We start from the raw sequence: 25,069 nt of genomic DNA on the forward strand, positions 1-25,069 counted from the left end.
GCTTCTTTAGTCATTAACTCTTTATGTTCCAGCCAGACTGTAAATTCCTAGAAGGAAGGTCTGAGTCTCAAATGTAAGGCCCTCACAGAGGACAGCCCTGTCCAGGCATAGACTCTCTGTTTCCTACCTCACCTCTGTGTTCCTCCTTGGAGCCCTACCTTCCAAGCTTAACAAGCTACCTGCAGCTTGCCAAATGCATCATGCTGCAGTTTCATGCATACCATGCCCTCTGTCTGGAATGCTGTGCCTCTTCCAGTCCACCTGAACATCCTTATTCATGTTCCATGATTCATCTCAAGAGCCACCTCCTCTATGAAGCCTACCATATGACCGGCACCCTACCCCATCCCAGGCAGAGCTAACCACGTTCTCCTTTGTGCTTTTGCTGGCCCCACGTGAACGTCTCACTGCATGTGTAAGACTTCTGAGCATCTATGTACTGATGTATTTGTCTTCCCGCCAGACTCTGAACTCTTTGAGGACAGGCGCCATGTCTTATTTATTTTTGCACGTCCAGCTCATTGGTCAGGGCTGGGCAGGGGCATTATCATGGGTAGATAAGTCTCTAAGGCAGTTTCTTCCACATCAATCTCCTGCAGACTGCAAAGCTCTGAGGTCTGGACTGTATTGCATATTGCATATTGCATATGCATATTGCATATTGCATATGCATATTGCATATTGCATATTGCATATGCATATTGCATATTGCATATGCATATTGCATATTGCATATTGTATTGCATTCATATTGCTGTTTTCACTGTGCCTAATAGGGCTGAGTGTTTGTGGTGCTCCGTCAACAGGCACCACAAACACTCAGCCCTGTTAGGTACTGCACTGTCATACTACGTACACTGCAGTACGATTGCCTGGTAGAGTAGAAGTGACTTTGAATAGAAATTCCTGGGTTTGCACCCCCAGCTTCCTATGCATATAATCTTGTACAATTTCCTTGGCCTCTCCAAGCCTCAGTTTCCTCATCTTCATAAAGGGAGTGATAACAGCTCTGAGGACTGGTGTAAGGATGAAATACAGTTGCGTATATAAACCATGTGGCACATAATCATTTGCCACGTTATCATTTCTATGTCAGAACAGCACAGAGTCTGCTTTAGCCACAAGACTTTGGGTGGCTCATTTTTTCAGGTGTCACATGTGATGGGCACATAGTAGTTGATGAAGACAAAGTCTAGTGTTTCCAGTGCCCAGAACAGTGTCTTGCAGAAACTAGGTACCCAGTAAAGAAGTTGAACTGAACTCTGCACTTTGCACATAATTAGGTATTTGATGAATATTAAATCAAGTCAGATTCACTTCCCTGTATTGCATTCTGATCCAACCCTACCTTTAAGTCATTCCTGGACGGGCGTGGTGGCTCACGCCTATAATCCCAGCACTTTGGGAGGCTGAGGCGGGCGGATCACTTGAGCTCAGGAGTTCAAGACCAGCCTGGTCAACATGGTGAAATCTCATCTCTACTAAAAATACAAAAATTAGCTGGTCATGGTGGTGCACTCCTGTAATCCCAGCTACTCGGGAGGCTGAGGCAGGAGAATAGCTTGAACCCAGAAGGCGGAGGTTACAGTGAGCCAAGATCACACCACTGCACTCCAGCCTGGACAACAGAGCCAGATTCCATCTCAAAAAAAAAAAAAAGAAAAGAAAAGACAAAGAAAAAAAAGTAAGTAAGTCATTCCCTTTTGTGGGAGGAGGGGCAGTTGAGGGAGAAGTAGGAACATGTCTCCTCTTCTCCCAGTAGTGATTTTGATTCTTCCTCTCGCTTTTGATCTTTCAAAAGCAAGATGACCACCAGGACAAACTATTATTTTGAGGTCGCCAATGAACCATTCCTGCATACAGTAATACTCTTATGTAGTCCCCTCTCACAAAGTCTGGGCTTCGCCATATGTCTCTTTGGCCACAGGGACATTGACAAGCCAGTGCAAGGCTTGATAAACCATTGCACATTGAATCTTGTCCCCTGAGACGGCTCCTTCTTGAAACCCAGTCCCCATTCCAAAAGAAGCTCAAGTGAGCCACGAAGAGAGGCCCCATGAGAGATAGTGATGATCAGCCAGCCCCCCACTGTGGTTCTCATCCCAGCTGAGGCACTAGGCATGGGAGAGGAGCAGGCGTCTTCACAGCAGATGCTATACAGAACAGAAATGAGCCGTACCTCCTGAGCCCTGCCTAAATTGCTCAATCATGAGCAAATTAAGGATCATGTCATTTTAAGCCCACAAGTTTTGGTGGTGTTTTGGAACACAGCAAATAATAAATAACCCATGGGTAGAGCACGGTCTGAGGGTGCAAGTCAGTGATCTGGGGGTGGAGTGTGCTGCGGGCTTAGAGACTCATCAGGTGAAAAGCTTCAGGATCAACTGGAAAACAGAACCGTCTGACCTAGAACCCATTATCTGGGGACTCTTCCCTGGGGCTCCAAGCCCCACGGATCTTATGGGCTGAGGATGCTTTTGGCTGCTTAAACAATGAGGAGACCTCAGGCTCACATTACAGGAAGTCCAGAGGCCGGCAGCTTCTGGCCAAGTTGATGGAGCAGCTCTGCGAGGCCATGGAGGACCCAGAATGTGCTGCGTGGTCTGCAATTCCTCTGGTCATAGGTGTCTGGCAGGAGTGGTCTGGGCTGCATGGTTCCTCATTCATTACATCAGGAAAGATGGATGCTCTCTCAGCATTCCCAGCTGAGAAAAGAATTTCCCAGAAGGCTGCACACATCCACACGTTTCCTTGCATCTTACTGGCCCAAATTGAGTCATATGTGCATGACTGAACCAATCACGTGCAAGAGGTGGGGTTGGAGTAGGGGTAAAGAATCACCATGAGACCAATCAAACCCGCCACTAGATTGGAGGAAATGTGTGTGGCCAACTCCTCTGAAGTCCGTGTCTCGTGGGGGAGGAATGGATGTCTGGGAATAATTGGCATCTTCTAGGAAGAGCATGTAGGGTAAGATCCAGCCGTGTCCACTATAGGACCCCCTCACATAGGGCATGTGGGAGAAGCCAGGCACCCTGGGCTTGAGACAGAGTCATGCCCAGCTCTCATGTCCTTTCCTGGGATAATGGGTGAAGGTACGTGTGTGTGCATGTGTGTGCAGGAGGGAGGACTAGGGAATAGTTTGGGACCAGGGCTTCTATCTTCCCCCAGTTGGTCTCTCCAACACCACACATCGGCCTCCACTCCAATGTGAAGAAAGGCACCAAGCACAGGAGGACTCAGACCTGAGCCTTTCCTTATTGTTAGCACTTTATTTGAGTAGAAGACACCTCTACTGTGTCAAATCTAGTACTTTGAGCTCTTGGATTTGCTGTTTTCTCCATATTTCTCTTCCAGTGCTTTCTGCAAGTTCAGGTTCATAGCGTTTTTCTGGTGCCACCGTCCTACAGCGAGCAGGAGAAGAGCCAGCACAGATTAGATCATCTGGCAGTCTCTGGAGTTGCCCAGAGCCCAGGGATGACTCGTACCTCTTCCAAGTCCACCCCTGGCTCTGTCTCCTGCTCTGGTTTCTCTCTGACCCTTAGAGCCAACACACCCTGCCGGTGGAGGACAGCCCCTGCCTCCCATCACCCGCAGCTCCTCACTTACCCAGATCATCCGTCTTCCTGCCATGCCAGTGTTCTAAGTCCCTCACTGATTTCTCAATGACCTCTGGTGTGTAGGAAGCCTTCATGAGGCTCTTTGTCTCCTCAGCAGCCCCTGTAGAATACCATGAAGAAACCCCAAGTGCCCAATTCAGTGGCAGTCGGGTACTCCATGGCTTATATTGGGTGTCAGTTTCCTCTACGGATGGTAAATTGTGGAACGGAAGGAAAGTGGGAAGGGTTTCAAAGTAAAGTCGTTTGGGTTCAAACCCAGACTCCATTATTTATGGGTAGTATAGCCTCAGAGAAATTTTTAACCTCTCTGAGCTTCAGTGTCTTCAACTATACCAAGAAATGAGATTTTTTTGCATGGTTGGAAAGACAAAATTATTGGACATTCATCAAGACATCTAGCAAGTGGCAACTAATACCTGTAACTTAAGAAAACTTATCTCTGTTTTCAAAATTCAAACATGCACAAGCAGATACGTTGCAATGATCAAGAGTCAGCAGAAACACCAAAGGACAAAATCTCCCAAATTAGCAAAGATTTGAATGATCAGATACAGAATACAAAATAAGTATATTTAGGCCGGGGGCAGTGGCTCACGCCTGTAATCCCAGCACTTTGGGAGGCCAAGGCGGGTGGATCATGAGGTCAGGGGTTCGAGACCAGCCTGACCAACATGGTGAAACCCCGTCTCCACTAAAAATACAAAAATTAGCTGGGCGTGGTGGCGGGCTCCTGTAATCCCAGCTACTCAGGAGGCTGAGGCAGGAGAATTGCTTGAACCCGGGAGGCAGAGGTTGCAGTGAGCCGAGATCGCGCCACTGCAGTCCAGCCTGGGCAACAGAGAGAGACTCTGTCTCAAACAAACAAACAAACAAACAAACAAAAAACTATATTTAATGATTGAAACCATAAGAGAGAATAAAAATATAAGCAAAGAGTAAGAAACCATCCAGAAAGAGCAGATAGATTAGTAAGAGAAGCAAACGGAATTTCAGAAATGAAACACATAATAATTGAAAAAAAATTAAACTCCATGGCAATAAGATGCCTGGGACTTGCTTTGAAATAATCTTGGGTGGGAGTGGATGGGTGGGAGAAAAGATGAGACAAGATCAGCTATGTATTAATCATTGTTGAGGCTGAGTGGTATATGCAACATCTATTTATAAACTAAGTTCTCTTCTTTTCCATAAGCTTGAAAATTGCCATCATAAAAGTTTAAAAAGAAATTCAATTAACAGATAAAATAGCAGATCAAATAAAGCTGAGAGAAAATGGTAAACTGGAAGATATACCTAAAGAAATTAATATTAGGATGCAATACAAAGAAATAAAAAGATGTGGGCTGGGCGCGGTGGCTCACGCCTGTAATCCCAGCACTTTGGGAGGCCGAGAATATATATATAAATTCTATATATACATATATCTAAATCCTATATATAATACATATATAAATTCTATAAAATAATAACATGTAAGCTGAGGTGGAGGTCGGGAGAGTAATTAAAGTTAATTAAAGTTTTTTTTTTGTTTTTTTTTTTTTTTTTTTTTTTTTTTTTTTTTTTTTTTTTTTCCCAAGGCAGAAGAATTTTTCTTAGTACAGAACAAAATGAAAAGTCTCCCATGTCTACCTCTTTCTACACAGACACAGCAACCATCCGATTTCTCAATCTTTTCCCCACCTTTCCCCCCTTTCTATTCCACAAAACCGCCATTGTCTTCATGGCCCGTTCTCAATGAGCTGTTGAGTACACCTCCCAGATGGGGTGGTGGCCGGGCAGAGGAGCTCCTCACTTCCCAGTAGGGGCGGCCGGGCAGAAGCACCCCTCACCTCCCGGACGGGGCAGCTGGCCGGGCGGGGGGCTGACCCCCCCCACCTCCCTCCCGGACGGGGCGGCTGGCCGGGCGGGGGGCTGACCCCCCACCTCCCTCCCGGACAGGGCGGCTGGCCGGGCAGAGGGGCTCCTCACTTCCCAGTAGGGGCGGCCGGGCAGAGGTGCCCCTCACTTCCCCGACGGGGCGGCTGGCCCGGCGGGGGGCTGACCCCCCCACCTCCCTCCCGGAGGGGGCGGCTGGCCGGGCAGAGGGGCTCATCACTTCCCGGTAGGGGCGGCCGGGCAGAGGCGCCCCTCACCTCCCGGACAGGGCGGCTGGCCGGGTGGGGGGCTGATCCCCCCACCTCCCTCCCGGACGGGGCGGCTGGCCGGGCGGGGGGCTGACCCCCCACCTCCCTCCCGGACGGGGCGGCTGGCCGGGCGGGGGGCTGACCCCCCCACCTCCCTCCCGGACGGGGCGGCTGGCCGGGCGGGGGGCTGACCCCCCCACCTCCCTCCCGGACGGGGCGGCTGGCCGGGCGGGGGGCTGACCCCCCCACCTCCCTCCCGGACGGGGCGGCTGGCCGGGCGGGGGGCTGACCCCCCCACCTCCCTCCCGGACGGGGCGGCTGGCCGGGCGGGGGGCTGACCCCCCACCTCCCTCCCGGACGGGGCGGCTGGCCGGGCGGGGGGCTGACCCCCCACCTCCCTCCCGGACGGGGCGGCTGGCCGGGCGGGGGGCTGACCCCCCACCTCCCTCCCGGACGGGGCGGCTGGCCGGGCGGGGGGCTGACCCCCCCACCTCCCTCCCGGACGGGGCGGCTGGCCGGGCGGGGGGCTGACCCCCCCACCTCCCTCCCGGACGGGGCGGCTGGCCGGGCGGGGGGCTGACCCCCCCACCTCCCTCCCGGACGGGGCGGCTGGCCGGGCGGGGGGCTGACCCCCCCACCTCCCTCCCGGACGGGGCGGCTGGCCGGGCGGGGGGCTGACCCCCCCACCTCCCTCCCGGACGGGGCGGCTGGCCGGGCAGAGGGGCTCCTCACTTCCCAGAAGGGGCGGCCGGGCAGAGGCGCCCCTCACCTCCCGGATGGGGCGGCTGGCCAGGCGGGGGGCTAACCCTCCCACCTCCCTCCCGGACGGGGCAGCTGGCCGGGCCGGGGGCTGACCCCCCCACCTCCCTCCCAGACAGAGCGGCTGGCCGGGCAGAGGGGCTCCTCACTTCCCAGTAGGGGCGGCCGGGCAGAGGCGCCCCCCCACCTCCTGGACAGGGCGGCTGGCCGGGCAGGGGGCTGATCCCCCCACCTCCCTCCCGGACGGGGCGGCTGGCCAGGCGGGGGGCTGATCCCCCCACCTCCCTCCCGGACGGGGCGGCTGGCCGGGCGGGGGGCTGACCCCCCCACCTCCCTCCCGAATGGGGCGGCTGGCCGGGAGGGGGGGCTGACCCCCCCACCTCCCTCCCGGACGGGGCGGCTGGCCGGGCAGAGGGGCTCCTCACTTCCCAGTAGGGGCGGCCGGGCAGAGGCACCCCTCGCCTCCCGGATGGGGCGGCTGGCCAGGCGGGGGGCTGACCCCCCCACCTCCCTCCCGGACGAGGCGGCTGGCCGGGCAGAGGGGCTCATCACTTCCCGGTAGGGGCGGCCGGGCAGAGGCTTCCCTCACCTCCCGGACGGGGCGGCTGGCCGGGCGGGGGGCTGACCCCTCCACCTCCCTCCCGGACGAGGAGGGAGGACGCTCCTCACTTCTCAGATGGGGTGGCTGCCGGGCGGAGGGGCTCCTCACTTCTCAGATGGGGCGGTTGCCAGGCAGAGGGTCTCCTCACTTCTCAGACAGGGCGGCCGGGCAGAGACACTCCTCACATCCCGGACGGGGCGGCAGGGCAGAGGTGCTCCCCACATCTCAGACGATGGGCGGCCGGGCAGAGAGGCTCCTCACTTCCCAGATGTGATGGCGGCCGGGAAGAGGCGCTCCTCACTTCCTAGATGGGATGGCGGTCGGGCAGAGACGCTCCTCACTTTCCAGACTGGGCAGCCAGGCAGAGGGGCTCCTCACATCCCAGATGATGGGCAGTCAGGCGGAGACGCTCCTCACTTCCCAGACGGGGTGGCTGCCAGGCAGAGGCTGCAATCTCGGCACTTAGGGAGGCCAAGGCAGGCGGCTGGGAGGTGGTTGTAGCGAGCCGAGATCACGCCACTGCACTCCAGCCTGGGCGCCATTGAGCACTGAGTTAACGAGACTCCGTCTGCAATCCCGGCACCTCGGGAGGCCGAGGCTGGCGGATCACTCGCGGTTAGGAGCTGGAGACCAGCCCAGCCGACACATCGAAACCCCGTCTCCACCAAAAAAATACGAAAACCAGTCAGGCGTGGCGGCGCACGCCTGCAATCGCAGGCACTCGGCAGGCTGAGGCAGGAGAATCGGGCAGGGAGGTTGCAGTGAGCTGAGATGGCAGCAGTACCGTCCAGCTTCGGCTCGGCATCAGAGGGAGACCGTGGAAAGAGGGGAGAGGGGAGAGGGGAGAGGGGAGAGGGGGGAGGGGAGAGGGGAGAGGGGAGAGGGGAGAGGGGAGAGGGGAGAGGGAGCTCTATCTACCACACAGTCCTTCTCTGAATCCTCTTGTTTTTTTTTTTGAGACGGAGTCTCGCTCTGTCTCCAGGCTGGAGTGCTGTGGCTCAATCTTGGCTTACTGCAACCTCCACCTCCCAGGTTCAATCTACTCTCCTGCCTCAGCCTCCTGAGTAGCTGGGATTACAGGCATGCGCCACCACACCCAGCTAATTTTTGTATTTTTAGTAGAGACAGGGTTTCACCATGTTAGCCAGGATGGTCTGGATCTCTTGACCTTGTGATCCGCCCATCTCGGCCTCCCAAAGTGCTGGGGTTACAGGTGTGAGCCACGGCGCCCAGCCAAAGTTAAAGCCTTCTAAGGCCCTTAGTGTTCAGGAAAACACAAATGCCTAGATTAACTTTATAATTTGTTAATTACGCATATAAAAATGTCAAAGGTAACCACTCAAAGAATAAGAGGAGTAGAAAAGAACAAATATCAGATTGAGAAAAATAAGAAAGCTGATGCAAATCCAAAAAGAGAGAGAAAAATAAGCCACAAAGAAAAAGCAGCACACCATCCTGGCTAACATGGTGAAACCCCGTCTCTACTAAAAATACAAAACAAAAATTAGCCGGGCGTTGTGGCAGGCGCCTGTAGTCTCAGCTACTTGGGAGGCTGAGGCAGGAGAATGGCGTGAACCCAAGAGGCGGAGCTTGCAGTGAGCTGAGAGCACGCCACTGCACTCCAGCCTGGGCAACAGAGTGAGACTCCATCTCAAAAAAAAAAAAAAAAAAGAAGAAGAAAAGAAAAGAAAAAGCAGCACAAATAGAAAACGAAAAATAAGATCATGGAAATAAACCCAAATAGTCTATATCAGTAACAAGAATCAATATGAATGAATTAAACCCATTCGTTAAAAACCAGATGATGACACTACAGAAAATGTTTTCCAGGTATATAGCATTGAAAGCATATTTAAAAGGACACAAAGAGAGGATAAACATGGAAGAATAGAAAAAGATATACCCAGGCAAACACTAACCAAAAGCAGTCTGGTCTAACTATATCAGGCGAAATAGACTGTAGGGCAAAGGCACGATGAAAAACAAAAACAATTGCAATTCATTAAGGTAATGTAATGATTCTGAACTTGCTACACTGAAATAATCTCAAAATAGATAAGGCAAAATTGACAGAACCACAGGACAAATGGACAAAGCTGCTATTATAGGGGGAGATTTAAAGACACATATTTTAGTAACTAATAGATCAAACAAATAATATTAATAAGGATTAGAAGATTTGTGCGGAAATCATTAACAAGCCTGTTCTATAGACAAATGCAGAATCCCTTACCCAAGAGATTATTATTATTATTATTATTATTATTATTATTATCATTATTTTGAGAGGGAGTCTTGCTCTGTAGCCAGGCTGGAGTGCAGTGGTGCGATCTCCGCTCACTACAACCTCCGCCTGCCTCCGCCTCCCGGGTTCAAGTGATTCTTCTGCCTCAGCCTCCTGAGAAGCCATTACAGGCGTGCGCCATCACGCCTAGCTAATTTTTGTATTTTTAGTAGAGACATGCGCCATCATGCCAGCTAATTTTTGTATTTTTAGTAGAGACGGGGTTTCACCATATTGGCCAGGATGATCTCGATCTCTTGACCTTGTGATCTGCCTGCCTCCGCCTCCTGAGATTTTTTTTTTTTTTTTTTTTTGAGACGGAGTCTTGCTCTGTCACCAGGTTGGTGTGCAGTGGCACAATCTTGGCTCACTGCAACCTCCGACTCCCTCGTTCAAGCAATTCTCCTGCCTCGGCCTCCCAAGTAGCTGGGATTACAGGCACTTGCCACCACGCTCAGCTGATTTTTGTATTTTTAGTAGAGACAGGGCTTCACCGTGTTGGCCAGGATGGACTCGATCTCCTGACCTCGTGATCCACCTGCCTCGGCCTCCCAAAGTGCTGGGATTACAGGCGTGAGCCACCGCGCTCGGCCCCTGGAGAGATTATTTTTAAGCACACACAGATCATCTACAGAAATCACCATCTACTGGGCTCTAAAGCGAATCTGAACAATTTCAAGGGATTGAAATCATTACAGGGCTGTGCTCTCCAATGACAGTGACATCAAGCTGGGAGATGGAATCCACCCCAAAGACAAGAGAGCAAACCAAGAAAGAGGAAGACACCAAATAAAGGAAATCGGAATTCCAACAATGGAAAGAAGCGAAAAAAAGAAAATCCTTGGTAAGCTGGTTCAGGGATCCCTGGATACCTGGACACAGAGGGAAAAGGACAGGATGTAAGCTACCATTCTGCCTGCTCTGTGACTCAAAGACACAATGTCCAGGTGAGCCCAGCCAAGGTTTTGATTTGTACTTGGCTTGTCCTTACCATGGGCTGACCCTCTACTCTCCCCTCCCAGCCCTGCTGCTTGGAGCAGATGAGGACCTTCATGTTAGCCCACAGGGGTGTTCTGCTCTGACCTCCTTCTGAAGCTGGAGCCACGGTGAGTTGGGAGGCAGAAAATACACAAAGGGCCACTCACCCTGGCCATATTCCTGCAGGCCATCCCACATGGTCCTCCCACAGCCCTGTCTGTGGGAAGCCTATACACCCAGGACTCACGGCCATGGCCAATACTCTCCCCACATGAAGTTCGCTAAAATCTCAGGACACCCAAAGCCAGACTAAGACCCAGAGCCAGCTCCATTTTCCCCCATGCTGTTTCCGTGGTAGTGAATAAATTTCATGAGATCTGACGGTTTTATAAGGGGAAACTTCTTTCACTTGGTTCCCATTCTCTCTTGTCGGCCACCGTATAAGACGTGCCTTTCACCTTCCACCATGATGTGAGGCCTCCCCAGCTACATGGAACTGTGAGTCTATTAAACCTCTTTTTCTTTATAAATTACCCAGTCTCAGGTATGTTTTTATCAGCAGTATGAAAACGGACTATATTATATTTAATGATGTAATGTTAGAATCAGGAAGGAGATAAGGATGCCTGTTTTTCCTGCTTATATACACCATTGTCCTAGAGAGGTCAGCCAGATGCTGATATAAAGGTAAGAAAAGCCTAGTGTTTAAGAATTTAAACTCTAGCCTCTGACTGGCAGGGTTTAAATCCCAACTCTGACAGTTCCTATCTGTGTGGCCTTAATTAAGTTATTTAACTTTTGCATGACTCAATTATTTTTTATCTGGAAAAAAATGGGAATTGTAGCATTTACCACATGGGATTCATGTGCAGAATAAAATATATATATAAAGTACTCAGAGCAGTACCTGGCATATGTTAAATACTGTGCATAAATGTAGCCATTATTACTATTCAAAAGCACTCCTAAAGAATCTATAACTAGTTACTGGAATTAATTGGTGAGCTGCATAAAGCCTGTGGATATGAGATTAATATACAAAAACAAAAATTGCATTTGTGTATACGGTATCAGCAGCAAAGTTAGAAAATATAATTTTAAAAAGATATCATTTTCAACAAGCAGCAAAAAAAGAGATTCTCCTGAGTAAGTCTAACAAAAAAACCTGCATGATGTTTATAGAAAAAAAAATCACAAAATGTTACTGAGAGATATCGAAGGAAGACTTAAATTAATGGAGGTATATACCATATTCATATATTAGAAAATTCATTATAAAGCTGACAACAGCCCTTAAATTGAGCTGTAGATTCAATGTATTTCCAATCAAAATCCCAACAGGGTTTTTCATGGAAATTTCTGTATATTAATAACATTTGTATGGAAGAGTAAAGGGCCTAGAAACCCAAGACATTAACTGGTGATGGTGGTGGAGGGGTGGTAGTGGGAGTATTGCCTGACCAGATATCAGGCTACTTATAATACTTTGGTGATTAAAAATGTAATATTAGACCAATGGACAGAATAGAGCCTGAAACTGATCTATGCATGTGTCAAAACCTGATGGATAACAGAAGTACCACTGCAGGTCACCGGCAGGAAAGATGAGCCTATTCAATAAAAGGTACTGAGGCAGTCAGTAACCCACATAAAGAAGGAATTGAAAATGAATCCCTACTGGGGAAAGATTTCTGGTGTTGTTGTTCCATTATTTTGAGGGCTGGGCACATAGATGCCCAAGGAATGCCTGAGCTCGTCATCTCACTCTTTATACAGCTGGGCAAGCTGCCTAAAGTTTCCTCAAGCCTCAGTTTTACTACTTTCTTTAAATGGCTAAAACTCACAAAAGCCATCTACAGTTTTTGAAAATGAATCCCTACTTCATACTAAAAACAAAAATCAACCCCAGGTGGATTAAAGAGTTAAATGTGAAAAGCAAAACTAAAAATTTTAGAAGACTGTGTAAAAGATGATCCGTGATTTAGCGTAGAATAGGAGTCCCTCAACCTGCTCCCCCTGGCAGCTTCTCTAATTCAGTAAATAGCCATCTCATCCTTCCAGTTGTTTAGGTTTCACCTAAACACTAAACTAAAACGTTGAAGTCAACGTTAATTCCTCTCTCACCCCAAAATCTATTCATTAGCATATTCTTTTCTCTCTGCCTTATACAAATATCCAGAATCCTACTACATCAGGCCACCTTCACCATTACCTCCCTGAGCTGCTATATTGCACAATGGTGCCTTCCAAAATAGTGCAGGTGCACTAGCCCAGCTTCCAACACCAAGCCACCATCATCTGTCCCATCTGGAGTTTTGCACCTGCCTCCTACCGGTTTCCCTGTTTCTGCCCCATCTCCCTATGTCCATTCTCTCCGTAGCAACTGGAGTGAGCCCTTAACCTGAGCCAAACAGGGCCATTCTCCTGCTTAAAATCACGGCTTGGTTTCTCATCTCTCTCTGAGTAAAGACCTTCCAGCAGGCTTCACGACCCAGCCTGTTTCCTCTGATGTCTTCTGCCTCACTCCTGTGCAGCCATACCAGCCTCACCAACCTCAAACAGCAAGTATAAAGGCTAACCCTGGGTGGGTGGAAACAGAGAGGGACAGATGGATGGGCACACTGACAGCACTGTGTGGCAGGGTGAAGCCCTGATTCATAGTGTTTGCCAATTTCCAGAGTGTAAATACTACTAGCATGACCAATTTTAAGACAGCATTTATGTGCCAGTCAGTTCAGGGAGACAATTGCCTCTTGTGAGCTGGTGCAAGCTGCTATGAGCTCCAGCACACCCTTGGCACAGTTCTACTTCCCAGGCAGGATGATGGGACATGGACATTTTTAAAAATAGATTATTTTACATTTATGTAGACATTATCATACAAAGTTGTATGGAATAGCTATTTGGTGACCGATAGTTGTTAAAGAGAGAACTGGAAGGCAGGATCTGGAAGGCCCGGAACAGAGAACAAGCAGAACTGTATTCTCGCTTTCCTCCCCCAGCACCATCCCTTCTCCAAGCTCAGAGAAAACTCCAGAAAGGCTTCCAGTGGGTATCTGGTTCCTCGGGTGACAGGGATCCAAGCCAGGTGGAAGAGGTTTGTCAGGCCCTGGGAGCACTGGAGAGGGCCTGGAGTGAGGAGAGAGGAAGGAGCCGTACCAGAAAGAGCCTTATTTTGCAATGAGGCCAAACCAGAATGTGGGGCAGAGAGAAGCCCCTGCGTGCTGTGACAGGCATCTGAGCCATCCAGAAGACCCTGGGAACAGGATCATAGCTAAGGAGGTGACTTAGTGGTCAAGAAAAGACTATGAGGCTTTGAAGGCGGAAGGAACACCTGACTTTGAGTCCTAGACACAATGCAGACTACTGAGAGTTCTAAGGCAAATGATCTGAAATCTGCCCGTGAAATGGAGCTAATAGCACTCTCCCCACCCCAACCAAACAGGACTACACTGATCCAATGGAAACCCTGTGTAAATGTCAGAGCCTCCAACCCACCCTTCCTTTCTTCCCAGGTGGCGCCACCTCCAGGCTCTGGAGAAGAAAAATGATAGCCTGACAGCTACTGAGTGCTCACGACTTGCCTCGGCCAAGCACCTTCATGTGGCACTTCATAAAGTCCTGCCAATGACCCAGCAAAGGCCATACTCTCATTATCATCCCCACTGTACCGAGAAGACAGCGGAGGCTTGCGGAGGCTTGCAGAGGTTGAGGATCCCACCTAAGGTTATACCCAGCTAGTGAGTGGCTGAGCTGAGCTTTGAACCAAAGAAACTTGATATTGTCACTGTGACCAAAGGTGCCTGGGATGGGGCTGGGGTGTGGGGAGCAGCAGTCCCAGTTCTACTGGGTCCTGGGCCTCCTACTGGCAGATTAAGAACAAGAGGTGGGCAGGGCGCAGTGACTCATGCCTGTAATCCCAGCACTTTGAGAGGCCAAGGTGGGTGAATCACTTGAGCCCAGGAGTTTGAGACCAGCCTGGGCAATATGGTGAAACCTTGCCTCTACCAAAAATACAAAAAAAAAAAAAAAAAAAAAAAACCAGAAAAGAAAAAAATTAGCCAGGTGTGGTGGCGCGCATCTGTGGTCCCAGCTACTTGTGGGGGAAGGGGGTGGCTGAGGTGGGAGGGTTGCTTTCTTGAGCCTGTGAGGCGGAGATTTCAGTGAGCCAAGATTGTGCCACTGCACCCCAGCCTGGGCAACAGAGTGAGACTTCAAAAAACAAAAGAAGGGAAGGAAAGGGAAGGGGAAGGGAGGGGAGGGGAGAGGAGGGGAGGGGAGGGGAGGGGAGGAGAGAGAACGGGAGGGGAGGGGAGGGGAGGGACCAGAGGTGCCTGACTGCCAACTGGGATGAATCATCCACACATCAAGGACAGGGGACTGGATGTTCCCAGCACTCGCAAGCTGACATAGAGGACACATGGGCATGAAATAAGTGTCCTTGAAGATGTGCCCTGGGGTCCTAGACCCCATATGGAGTGGAAACCCCAAAGGCCTTCCCTGCCAATGCCTGGGAGACCATGGGTGTTCACGGCCCCACCCTTGCCCTTTGACTTGACCTCGAAACAAGTTTGACCGCATGTTGTAGCCGAGGTCATAGTAGTCTGAGAAGACGGAGGAGATTTCCACAGGATTCTGGGTCCTGCTGGGCCATGAGCTTGCCCTTCTCTGGCCCTCGAAGACTTCATCAATAGCCTTTTGAGCCTGAGCAGGGAGGCAGGGACGACAGACAGGGGATGGAAAAGCAGTTTCAAGCCCCATATCTCCCTCCAACTCCTCCTCCCTTGACCCTGCCCTCCCCACCCCGATCCCACCTGTAGCCTGCAGCCCTCAACCTATTCACAGGGCTGGGGAGCTGGAGTATACAAAGGCCTCAGCCCCAACCCCTCTCATCATCTGCACTGCTGTGGGTGGGGGGCATCAGGTTAACGATCATAAAACCTCTTCCAAGCATTGAGCATCTGCTACCTGCAACATTGGGGTGGGGGGTCTCTATAGGGTGCCACTCTTCCCACCATTTTATAAATGAGGAAAGCGGGCCTCAGGAGGCCAGAGATCACCCAGTTCACATGGCTGGCAGGCCACAGAGCCCTGGCTTGCCTCCTACAACTGAGGCATCACACAGGGCAGCTCTGGGTGGGTGCTTAACTTTCAATGAGGCCAACTCCCTCTTCATACCAATAGGGAAACTGACACACAGAGAAGCTGAGCCCAGGTCCAGGGGCAGGACACCTAGGTTTGAGTTCCAGTTCTGCAATATATCAGCTGTTGACTTTAGCAAGCCTCTTCTCCGCTCTAGGCCTCAGTTTCCCTACATGTAAAATGTGAAGGCAGGGTGGAACTGGATGGTCTTTGAAGTGGCTTCCAGCTCTGACACTTGCTGGCTCATTGACACTTGTGACATAAGTTACAGATGGGCAGAAAACACGGATTTCTTGATTCCAGCCAGGGACAACGGTGGCTGAAGAAAGAAAGGACTTCTCCCAAGGCTGGGCAGGGCAGTGAGAGGTAGTGACCACAGAGTCAACCTCAAATTGGGACAAGTTCCTCCAAGTGGGGCAGAACATGTCAAGACTGTGACCTTCCAGACTTGCTGGTGGTGGGGTCACTGCACTTTAAGATGACAGAGTGGAAGGGGAGCCTAGGAGAAGCCTGACCCCCAGCTTTTGTGACCCAAGCAGATCGTAGCCCTTCCTTGGGACTTGGTTATACTATCTGCTAAAAAGGAAGCAATAACTCCTGCCTGACCTTCCACACAATGCAGTTGCTATGAGGGTTGAGATGGTGGCTTTAAAAATATGTCTCAGAATGACAGGACAGAAAGAACATAGCATTTGACCAGAAACGGTAGATGAATTTTATCTCAAGTGTCAGTTGATTTGTAATGACTGCCTGGAATGCTATATCGGGTGGAAAAGAGTGCTGGCATTGACTAGTGATGTCTGCCATGAATGCAGGCTGGGAGGGTTGTGATACGCACACCATGTGTTTGTCAGCCTGATCTAGTGCAACTGCCTCGCTTTACAGATGTGGAGACTGAAGCCCAGAGAGGGTAAGTAACTTATCCAAAGTCATCCAGCATTTAGGATCAGGTCCAGGATTCAAACCCACATCTTCTGATTCCCAATAAATGCTATCCATCCACTAAATGCTGTCTTCTTTGGGAGACTTGTTCAGATGGAAAACATCCAATTCACACAAAAGGCTTTTAACTGCAAAGTCATTAAGGACCAGAGTTCCAGAATCTGCCGACCCAGTTTGCACCCTCGTCTCACACAGTTAGGTGAATTTGGTTGACTGACTTAACTCCTCTAAGCCTCGGGCTCCTTATCTATAAAATGAGGACAATAATAGTACCTTCCTCATGGGTTGCTGGGAAGATGTAACAACTTGTTATATGTGAAGTTTAAACAGTGCACAGTGCTTGGCACACAGCAGATGCTCAGGAGATACTGCTTTCTAGTGGTATTATTATAGGGACTCTGTACTCAAGAGTGAGTTTATCTTATGTCCTCATTATAAGACTCTGCATCACCCTCCTGGCCCCTGCTATGACACCTGCTCCTCGGAGACCAGCTGGTCCACCACATTGCTCCCAAACTTGTGGCGAATGTTGTTAGGAATGATGCTGCCCTTCTGGTTCGTGGGCGTGCTCCTCTGGTCCTGAGCCCCCAAGCTGGGACCGTCATCCGTCCCCTGGCATGGCTGAACCCCCTCTCCCGAGGTGGCCCTGTTCTCTCTCGAGGAGGATCGAGAGCCCCCATTCTTCAGGGACCTGGACTGTGGGTCCATGCCCAGAGAATCCCTGCTGGCAGCAGTCGGGGGTGGAGGGGGAATCTCCTTCAAGTGGCACTGCCCTAGGGAGCTGCCTTGAGCGCTGGCTCCCAGGGGCAGGGGCTGTGGGGATGACAGACCCTGGTTCTTGAACTTGGAGGTGTCCAAGGAACTGTAGGCCGCTTTCCAGGGGTCCAAGTCCTGTTGGCCCTCCTTGTCATTCAGATGGGCCCTGGTCAAAGTGGTTGTACCTGAGCAGGACAAAGAGAAATAGAGGGGGAGGGAGAGAGACACGCAGACAAGGGCAGAAAGTAGAGGGTGGGGAGGGGGCAGAGATGGGGGTGAGGAGGGGAAACGGACAGACAAAGAGCCCCAGAGCTCCACAGCCAGAGAAGGGGAGAGGGACAGAGAGGAAGCGCAGGAACCAGAGGCATGGGTGGGAAATTAGGAGACACAATGGGAGAAGAGAGGCCAGCCTGCGTGCCTCCCACGGGCAGGGTTAGTCCACATTGCCTGGGGCAACAAGGGCTGCCGCCCAAGCCTGTCCCGCCTTGAGGCCTAGCTGTGTGACCGCAAGCAAGGGACTTGGCCTGTCTGTGCTTTCATGTCCCTGGCTCCATTTGGATAGTTCCCTTCCCCACTTTTCCATCTTGAAACCTCCCCCTCACTCTCCGCAGTGAGAATCTGGCAGCAGCGGCACTGGCAGAGGCGTTCCTGGGGCTAAGCCACATGCCTGGGAAGTACTGGAGTTGGATGGGACTTCCAGACTTTGCTTCCAATGCAAGGCTGCTCCCCAATACCTACCTCCTCCCTTCGCCAGGGCTGAGAAGTGGCACCATCCCAGCCACCTCCCAGGCTCTCTCCTCCCCGCCTCTCCCTGTCTCCCACGTCCCTGCCCACAGCCTCCGCTTCTCTAGGTCCCTTGCTCTCAGCCTTCAGTGTCTCCTCACAGCCTGGCCTCATCCTCCACCCCAGATTACAGCTGTAAATATGTTTGGTGGTCTTCCCTCCAAAACCTCAAGTCCTCTTAAAAGGTACATAAGGGCTGGGCATCGTGGCCGTCAGGCCTCTGAGCCCAAGCTAAACCATCATATCCCCTGGATGATAAACCTCCGCAGAGTTTATCTAAATGTGGCCATGTATGAGGATTCCCTAGGCTCTCATTAAAAATACAGATGCCTGGGACCCTCTCAGAGCTGCTGCATCAGAAAGGCCCTGAATCTGAGTGTTTAACAAGGCCCCTGGGCATTCAGGTCATTGGAGGAAGATTTTAGCAGGATCGCTGCCCCAACTCACTGGACTCTCTTCTCCCCATCCCACCTGCCAGCCCCAGCCACCCTGCACTCACCCCTGGGGACCATTCTCAGAGCGGGCCTGACTCAGTCACGCCTGCATCAAAATCTTTCCTCTTGTCCTCAGGGCAGAGTCCCTGCTCTCGGGACTCCACAAAAGTGCCAGCCGTCTCTCCCTCCCAAGCCTTTGCCTGAGCTATTTCTCCTGCCTGGAACACTCCCCTCCACTCCTTGGGCTACACTACCCCTGGTCTTGGCTCACGTGTAACCCCATATATACCTCCCATCCATTGAGGCCAGGCCCCTCACCATGTTCCCCCCACAGCCCTGCCCTGGTACACACAAGACTCAGAGCACCTGAGTCACCCCCTCAGGATGGAGACCATATCGGGGTGATAATCCCTGCACATGGCAGGATGGGAGGGCTCAGTAATTCCGTTCCCTCCTTTTTCCTTCTGTCTTCCAACAGAATGCCCCCTAGGAAGCCTGGGCCGATGGTGGGTCTGGAGGCCAACACAAGACGGAGCGGGAGGAGAAAGGGCTGGTGCCCTGCTGCCCCAGGGAGTCCCTCCAGAAGCCTGGATGTGCATTCAGCACATCCCTGGTCTGCCTGTCCTACCTGCTCCGTGGCCCAGCTCCATAGCCTCTTGCTGTGGGACAGGCAATTCCAAGCTTAGTCCTGTAAACAAAGCACCACGTTTCATCGTCTCAGATAACACACAGAGTTTCTGTGAACAAGGATGAGCTGGGAGCTGAACAGGAAGGCCTGTGGCTGTCTGCCCGCCCTTGATCAGAGGTTCCTAAGCTGCCCCTGGTGCCCTCTGGCACTGCCCAGACCCACGGAGCCTCTGCCCCATTCACTCATCACCCCTGGCACAGGGGCTGCCTCCTGGACTTCTGCAGCCTCTGCCCTCTCTGAAAAGCCCTGGCCACCCCCACCCCACCCCACCAGTCCTCAAAGACCTTTCTCAAGCAGCCTTGGAACCCTGGGCTCATTTTACTCCTTCATAATTTTTCCTTTCATCTCCTCCTCCTCTTCTGCCCCATCACCACCACCCTAGGAGACCCTAGCAGGCCCCTGGCTGTGAAGCCCATTGCCCCGGCTCCCATCCTGGCAACCATTTGTCTTCCTGCAAATAAGATTGTATCCATTTGCTGAATGGTCGTTCGTGGTCAGGGAAGGGAAGCAGCTTAGCCACCATGAAGGAGAACCAAGAGCAGGAACCCACACTTTGCTCTGTTGTAAACTCAGTCTTCTCTCTAAGGCCTTGGATTCAAATTAGAGGGGTAGATTCAAAAGCCTCTGCAGCTTTCGTGCTTGTGTTTTGTTTTCTTATGTGATCTTTCTTTTTTTTTTTTTTTGAGACAGGGTCTTACTCTGTCACCCAGGCTGGAGTACAGTGGTGCAATCTCAGCTCACTGCAACCTCCACCTCCCAAGTTCAAGCAATTCTCCCACCTCAGCCTCCTGAGTAGCTGGGATTACAGGTGTGCGCCACCACATCTGGCTAATTTTTGTATTTTTAGTAGAGACAGGGTTTCACCATGTTGGCCAGGCTGATCTCTAACTCCTGGCCTCAAGTGATCCACCCGCCTCAGCCTCCCAAAGTGCTGGGATTACAGGTGTAAGCCACCATGCCCGGCCTGTGACTTCGGTTTTGTTTGCTCTCTTTCCCTGGTTCTCCTTGGTTTGCTCATTCTGATGACAGCAAATGCCATGTTTTGAGCTGCCCTGTGGAGCAGCCCATGGAGCAAGAAACTGAGGGTGACTTCTGGCCAAAAGCTCATAAAGAAGAGAAGCCCTGAGTCCAACAGTCTTTGAAGAACTGAATGAATCCTGACACCTGAATGAGCTTGAAAGTGGATCCTTCCCCAATTGAGCCTTGATATGAGAACACAGCCTGGATGACACTTTCATTACAGCCTGTGGGATACCCTGGGCCAGAGGACCCAGCCAAGTGAGCATCCTGACTCCTATAAATTCTGAGATCATAAATTTGTACTGTTTTAAACATACAGTGTCAAACTTCTAAGCTTTATGGTCATTTGTTATGCAGCAATACATAGCTAATACATATTTTGGTACTAACAGTGGGGTGTTGCTATAACAAATACTTAAAAATTTGGGACTGAATTTGGAACCAAGCAGTGGTCAGAGTCTATAAGGATTTTGAGAAGCATGATAGAAAAAGCCTAAATCACCTTAAACAGTTTTTTTTTTTAAGCAGAAATCTGGAGTTGGAAGATGCTGTCAGTGAGGGCCCAAATGGAAGTGAGGAATATATTACTAGAAATAGTGGAAAAAAGACCCTTGTTATGTAGTGGCAGAAACGGTGACACTGTCATCTGCAGTTATGTGACTAATGAACTGAATGACTTAGCTAAAGAGTTCCAAAGAAAAGATTGTAGTTGCCTCTTACTTTCTTCTTGCTGCTTGTAGTGAAATGTGAAAGGAAGGTGATGAATTGAAGAAGGGACTGTTAAACAAAAAGATGCCAGTACTTAATGGTTCTGAAGTCTCATCCTTTCCAGATCCCAAAAGATGCTAAAATTAAGAAATAGCTTCAGAAGACTGTCTGGAAAGTGTGCCCAGGAGTGTGACTGTGCGACCTGTTGTTAAAACTTCAGAAAGATCAAAGGATCAGGGTATTACTCTGTCACACAAAGGGTGCTTTAAAGAGATTAAAGAGATGCCTGATATATCCTCTTAACAGAACCGTAGGACCTCTAAGAAGCTTAAGGCTCCTCAACAGGAGCCTCAGTTAAAAAGGGGTGTGACTTTTGTTCAATGGAGTGAACCCCTGTAAGTTTTACTGTTGAGAAAATAACATCAGCAAAATGTTGGCAACTTCGGGTAAAAGGGATAGAGACAGTACAAAATGAAAAGATACCATTGAACAAAAAATAAAAATAAAAAAGACAAGTCAGAGAGTGGATGCAAGAGTCCAGAAGGCAGAGCTGAGAGCCATGGAGAATTATCCCCAGGCCTTGAAACCTAATCAAGGAATGTCCAACATTTGTGTGGCTGGATTTCAAAACTGCTATGGACCATTGACTCCATGTCTCCATTTTCCTCAATTTTGAATAGGAATGTCACTAGTTCTTATCCTATGCCTATCACATCACTGTATGTTAGGTGTGTTCAGGGCAAATTACTTAGTTTCACAGATCTATGATGGGGAAGAATTGAATCTGAGAAGCTGTACTTAAGGAACGACACTGGAGGAGCCTCAGCCACACCTGGAGCTGATTTATATGACCAGATTCTAGCTTTTAAACTGATGCTTTAATAGGATGAGAATTTTAAAGATCTTAGGAGGGGATGACTGTATTTTGCATGTGGAAGGGATGTACATTATTGGGGGCCAGAGGGCAGAGAGTGGCAGGCAGTCGACATGGCTCCCAATGATCCCTGTTTCTTGGTATAATTCCCTCCCCTTTGGTGTGGACTGGACATAGTGATGAATGGAATGTGGCAAAAATGAGGGATGTTGCATCCATGATGAACTTATAAGAGACTACAACTTCTGTCTTTTTCACACACTCTCTGCAGTTCTCCTCAGCTCATCTTCTCTGACAGAAGCCAGTTTCCCTGTTGTGAGATGCCCTATGGAGAGGTCCACAGGGCAAGGAACTCAGAGTGGCCTCTTGCCAACAGCTCCAGAGTAGCTGGATCCTGCCATGTGAATGGGTTCCTTCTCTGGTCGAGCTTTGAGATGAGACTAGAGACCCAAGCAACACCTTGATTGCAGCCTGTGAGAGACCCTGGGACAGAAAAATCACCAACACTCCACCGGTATTCCCAACTCACAGAAACTGTGAGATAGTCAATGTTGTCTTAAGCCCACTAAGTTTTGGGGTGATTTGTTGTGCAGCAAGAGATAACTAACACAAGTCCATGTCAAGCATTCTCACATCTGGTAAATTAGTCTGGTCTTCACAAATACCCAGTAAGGTGTTCGGAGACACTACTAATTTATCTTCTTTCACAGATGGAGAAAATGAGGCTCCGAAAAGACACAGGACTTCACCAGGTGGGGCTAAAATTAAATTGCACATCTTCAAGCTAGGTGAAGTTCAAGTTAGCTCCAAGTTTTCTTTCTCCGCCTATCCCCAGCCACCAACCTGACGTACCCACGGCAGCTCTGTACATCCCAGTGCACTGCCAGTCCACAGCAATCTGGACGGGCTACAATAGAAGTGTGGACTCACTTCCAGTTTCTGACCCAGAGAGAGAGATCCCAAGAGACTTTGGTCAAAGAGGGCGGGAAGGTAATTCCAGTCTAGGCAGTCTTCACTCACAAGCAACTCTGAATGGGGAGAAGGAAGATGAAACCTCATGTCCTGGAAGAACCCTGGCCCTTCATAAGTCTCTGCCTCACCTCTCCAATCTCTTTCATAACAGCAGGAAACACGTGAACCACACTGATGTGTGCTGAAGCCCAGAAGTGCAGATCCCCGCTGCAGAACTACTGGTGAAGACCAATGGATGGTTGCTGGGAAGTGGCCCTCCCCAAGATGTTCATTGGAGTTGCCATGGTGATCACTATACACAGGGCTCTGTTACCTCAGAGGGCTGATAGGCCCACCCGTAGGGAAAAGAGGCCAGGAGAAAGCCAGGATTGAGGCCAGGAAAAGGCAGGAGGGGCTTCAATTATTGTTCACTCTCTCATCCACTCAAGAATGTCGGTTGAGCCCCCACTACGTGCCAGGTGTGCCAGGCACAGGGGGCTCAGATGCTACCAAGTGCAAAAGATGTTCTTGGGAGCTCAAAGTACTAAGTAGGGAGAAGAACTAGCTCTGTGTAGGACAAAGGAGGAAGGACTTATGAAAGAGCCATTTGAGTTGGATCTTGAAGGATGCCTAGGAACTTAACAGTTTTGAAGGGATGAGAATATTAAAGGCATGGATGTGTATAACAGCATAAATGTAGGTCGAGGTCAATGGGGAAGGAGAAAGATGCATCTGGAGCTGTCTGATTTGGACACCCAGGGATAAGGGACCTGGGAGTAAAACTAAAGCAAGGGTCCTCTCTCCTATTCCTGAACAACAAGGGCTACAGAAGGAGATCAACAAAATTAAGTGACTTCTTTTCTGCAGAGAAGAAGGAGGCAGAAGTCATTGGTGCCAGCACTGGCCCATTCCTGTCTGGCTGTTGCTCAGCCTGGACAAAGAGTGGGTATAGTGAATGCCTCCTGCAAGCCCAGCCTTTCAGGATTTCCCCAGGAAACAGAGAGTGCTGTGGTTAAACTTGGAGTCCCCAGAATCTGGGCCTGTCACTTATTAGATAAGAGACTGGCCAAGTCCTTTAGCTGAACTTCCTTCACATGTGAAACAGATATCACCCAACACTAAGGATAAGGGTGATGGGCGAATAAAACAATTTTTTGCAAAATGTAGCACATTGCCTTGCACAGAGAGAGACATCACAAAACTCTAAGCTACTTCCGCAAGCAACCCATCAGCAAGTCGTTCAAAGTACACTAGATTTGGATGCCTTCGTCCACCTCCACAACTCCCCCTACTCCCTGGTCCAAGCCACCCTCATCTCTTGCCTAAGTATTATCTATTGCTGCACGACAGTCTTGCCATAAACTTCGAAGCTTAACATACAACTGTTATCTCACAGTTTCTTTGGGTCGGGCATCTACTCATGGCTTAGCTGAGTTCTCTGCATTGGGGTCTTAGCAGGCTACAATCCAAGTATTGGCCAGGGCTGCAGTCTCATCTGAGGTTCCACTAGGGAAGAATATGCTTCCAAGCTCATGTGGCTGTGGGAGGATACAGTTCCTTGCAGTCTGTTAGACTGAGGGTCTCAGGCTCTCTCTGGCTGTCAGCCAGAGGCCATCCTCAGTTCCTTGCTATGTGGGCCCCCCAACACCAACATGACACTGACTTCATCAAAGCCAGCAAAGAGGGAGTCCCCTTGCAAGATGGGGCATTACAATGTTGTGTACCATAGTCACAGAAGTGGCATCCATCACCTTTGCCATAGGCTGTTGGTTAAAAGCAAGTCACGGGTCCCACCCGCAGTGAAAGGGAGAGGGTCACACAGGGCATGAACACGAGGGGGCAGATAACATGGGGACCACCCTGGAGTCCACCATATCCTCTGACAGTCTTCTCACTCAACAGCCCAGCAATCCTGTTAAGACCTATGTTAGATCATATGTCACCCCTCTAATCAAAACCTTCCAGCTCAACCACAGTAAAAGCTGACATCCTCCCATTTATCTGCAAGGCCCTACCCAACCTGTCCACCATTCTTCTCTGACCTCTGCTCCTCTCACTTTCCCAAGTGCTCCCTGGGTCCCTGCCATGCCAGGCTCTGCTGTTTTTTGGGCACACCAAGCACAGTCCCTCCTCGGGGCCTTTGCACGGGCTGTTCCCTCTCCTCTCCTGCAACTTCCTTCCCCCACATGCCTACATGGCTTGCCTCTTCACCTCCTTCAAGACTCTGCTCACCTTCCCAGACCACCTTTTCTTAAAAAGCATCCCAGCCCACCCCACACTCCCTACTCCTCTTTTCCAACCTTTTCTACCATTGCACCTTATTGCCATCTGACATACTGTGTATATTTGCTTCTTCTTCCCACAGTAGGATCTGAGCCACATGTGAGCTGGGAAGAGGACTGTTTT

At 50.4% G+C, this 25,069-nt stretch overlaps 1 protein-coding gene across 4 annotated transcripts; it reads right to left on the reverse strand.

Annotated features, from left to right (window-relative positions):
- Positions 1 to 3,240: 3,240 nt before the first annotated feature.
- Positions 3,241 to 22,954, reverse strand: CIMIP4 (ciliary microtubule inner protein 4). 4 transcript variants are annotated; one of them, XM_055105734.2, is made up of 7 exons: positions 22,813 to 22,954; positions 22,565 to 22,740; positions 19,051 to 19,110; positions 16,924 to 17,390; positions 14,925 to 15,069; positions 3,610 to 3,720; positions 3,241 to 3,404 (listed from the first exon to the last, which is right to left on the reverse strand). In XM_055105734.2, the coding sequence occupies exons 2-7, from the start codon at positions 22,581 to 22,583 to the stop codon at positions 3,307 to 3,309; spliced, it is 900 nt and encodes a 299-aa protein (XP_054961709.1). In that variant the 5' UTR covers positions 22,584 to 22,740; positions 22,813 to 22,954; the 3' UTR covers positions 3,241 to 3,306. The 4 variants fall into 4 exon arrangements, with proteins under 4 accessions (XP_054961709.1, XP_003821589.2, XP_054961710.1 ...); XM_055105735.2 differs by having other exon boundaries at positions 3,266 to 3,404; positions 22,565 to 22,651; positions 22,813 to 22,893; XM_003821541.5 differs by lacking the exon at positions 22,565 to 22,740 and having other exon boundaries at positions 3,242 to 3,404; positions 22,813 to 22,951.
- Between the last annotated feature and the right edge of the window lie 2,115 nt (positions 22,955 to 25,069).

The sequence above is a fragment of the Pan paniscus genome, chromosome 23 (genome assembly GCF_029289425.2).
Source record: "Pan paniscus chromosome 23, NHGRI_mPanPan1-v2.0_pri, whole genome shotgun sequence".
NCBI lineage: Eukaryota > Metazoa > Chordata > Mammalia > Primates > Hominidae > Pan > Pan paniscus.

Excerpts from the sequence above, each read along its gene's own strand:
- CIMIP4 (XM_034948937.2), bottom strand. The coding sequence starts at position 19,135 with ATGAAACGTGGTGCTTTGTTTACAGGACTAAGCTTGGAATTGCCTGTC. Across the intron at positions 17,391-19,050 it reads GGAGCTGGGCCACGGAGCAG|GTACAACCACTTTGACCAGG; the intron begins GTAGGACAGGCA and ends TGTCCTGCTCAG. Across the intron at positions 15,070-16,923 it reads AGCTGGTCTCCGAGGAGCAG|GCTCAAAAGGCTATTGATGA; the intron begins GTGTCATAGCAG and ends CTCCCTGCTCAG.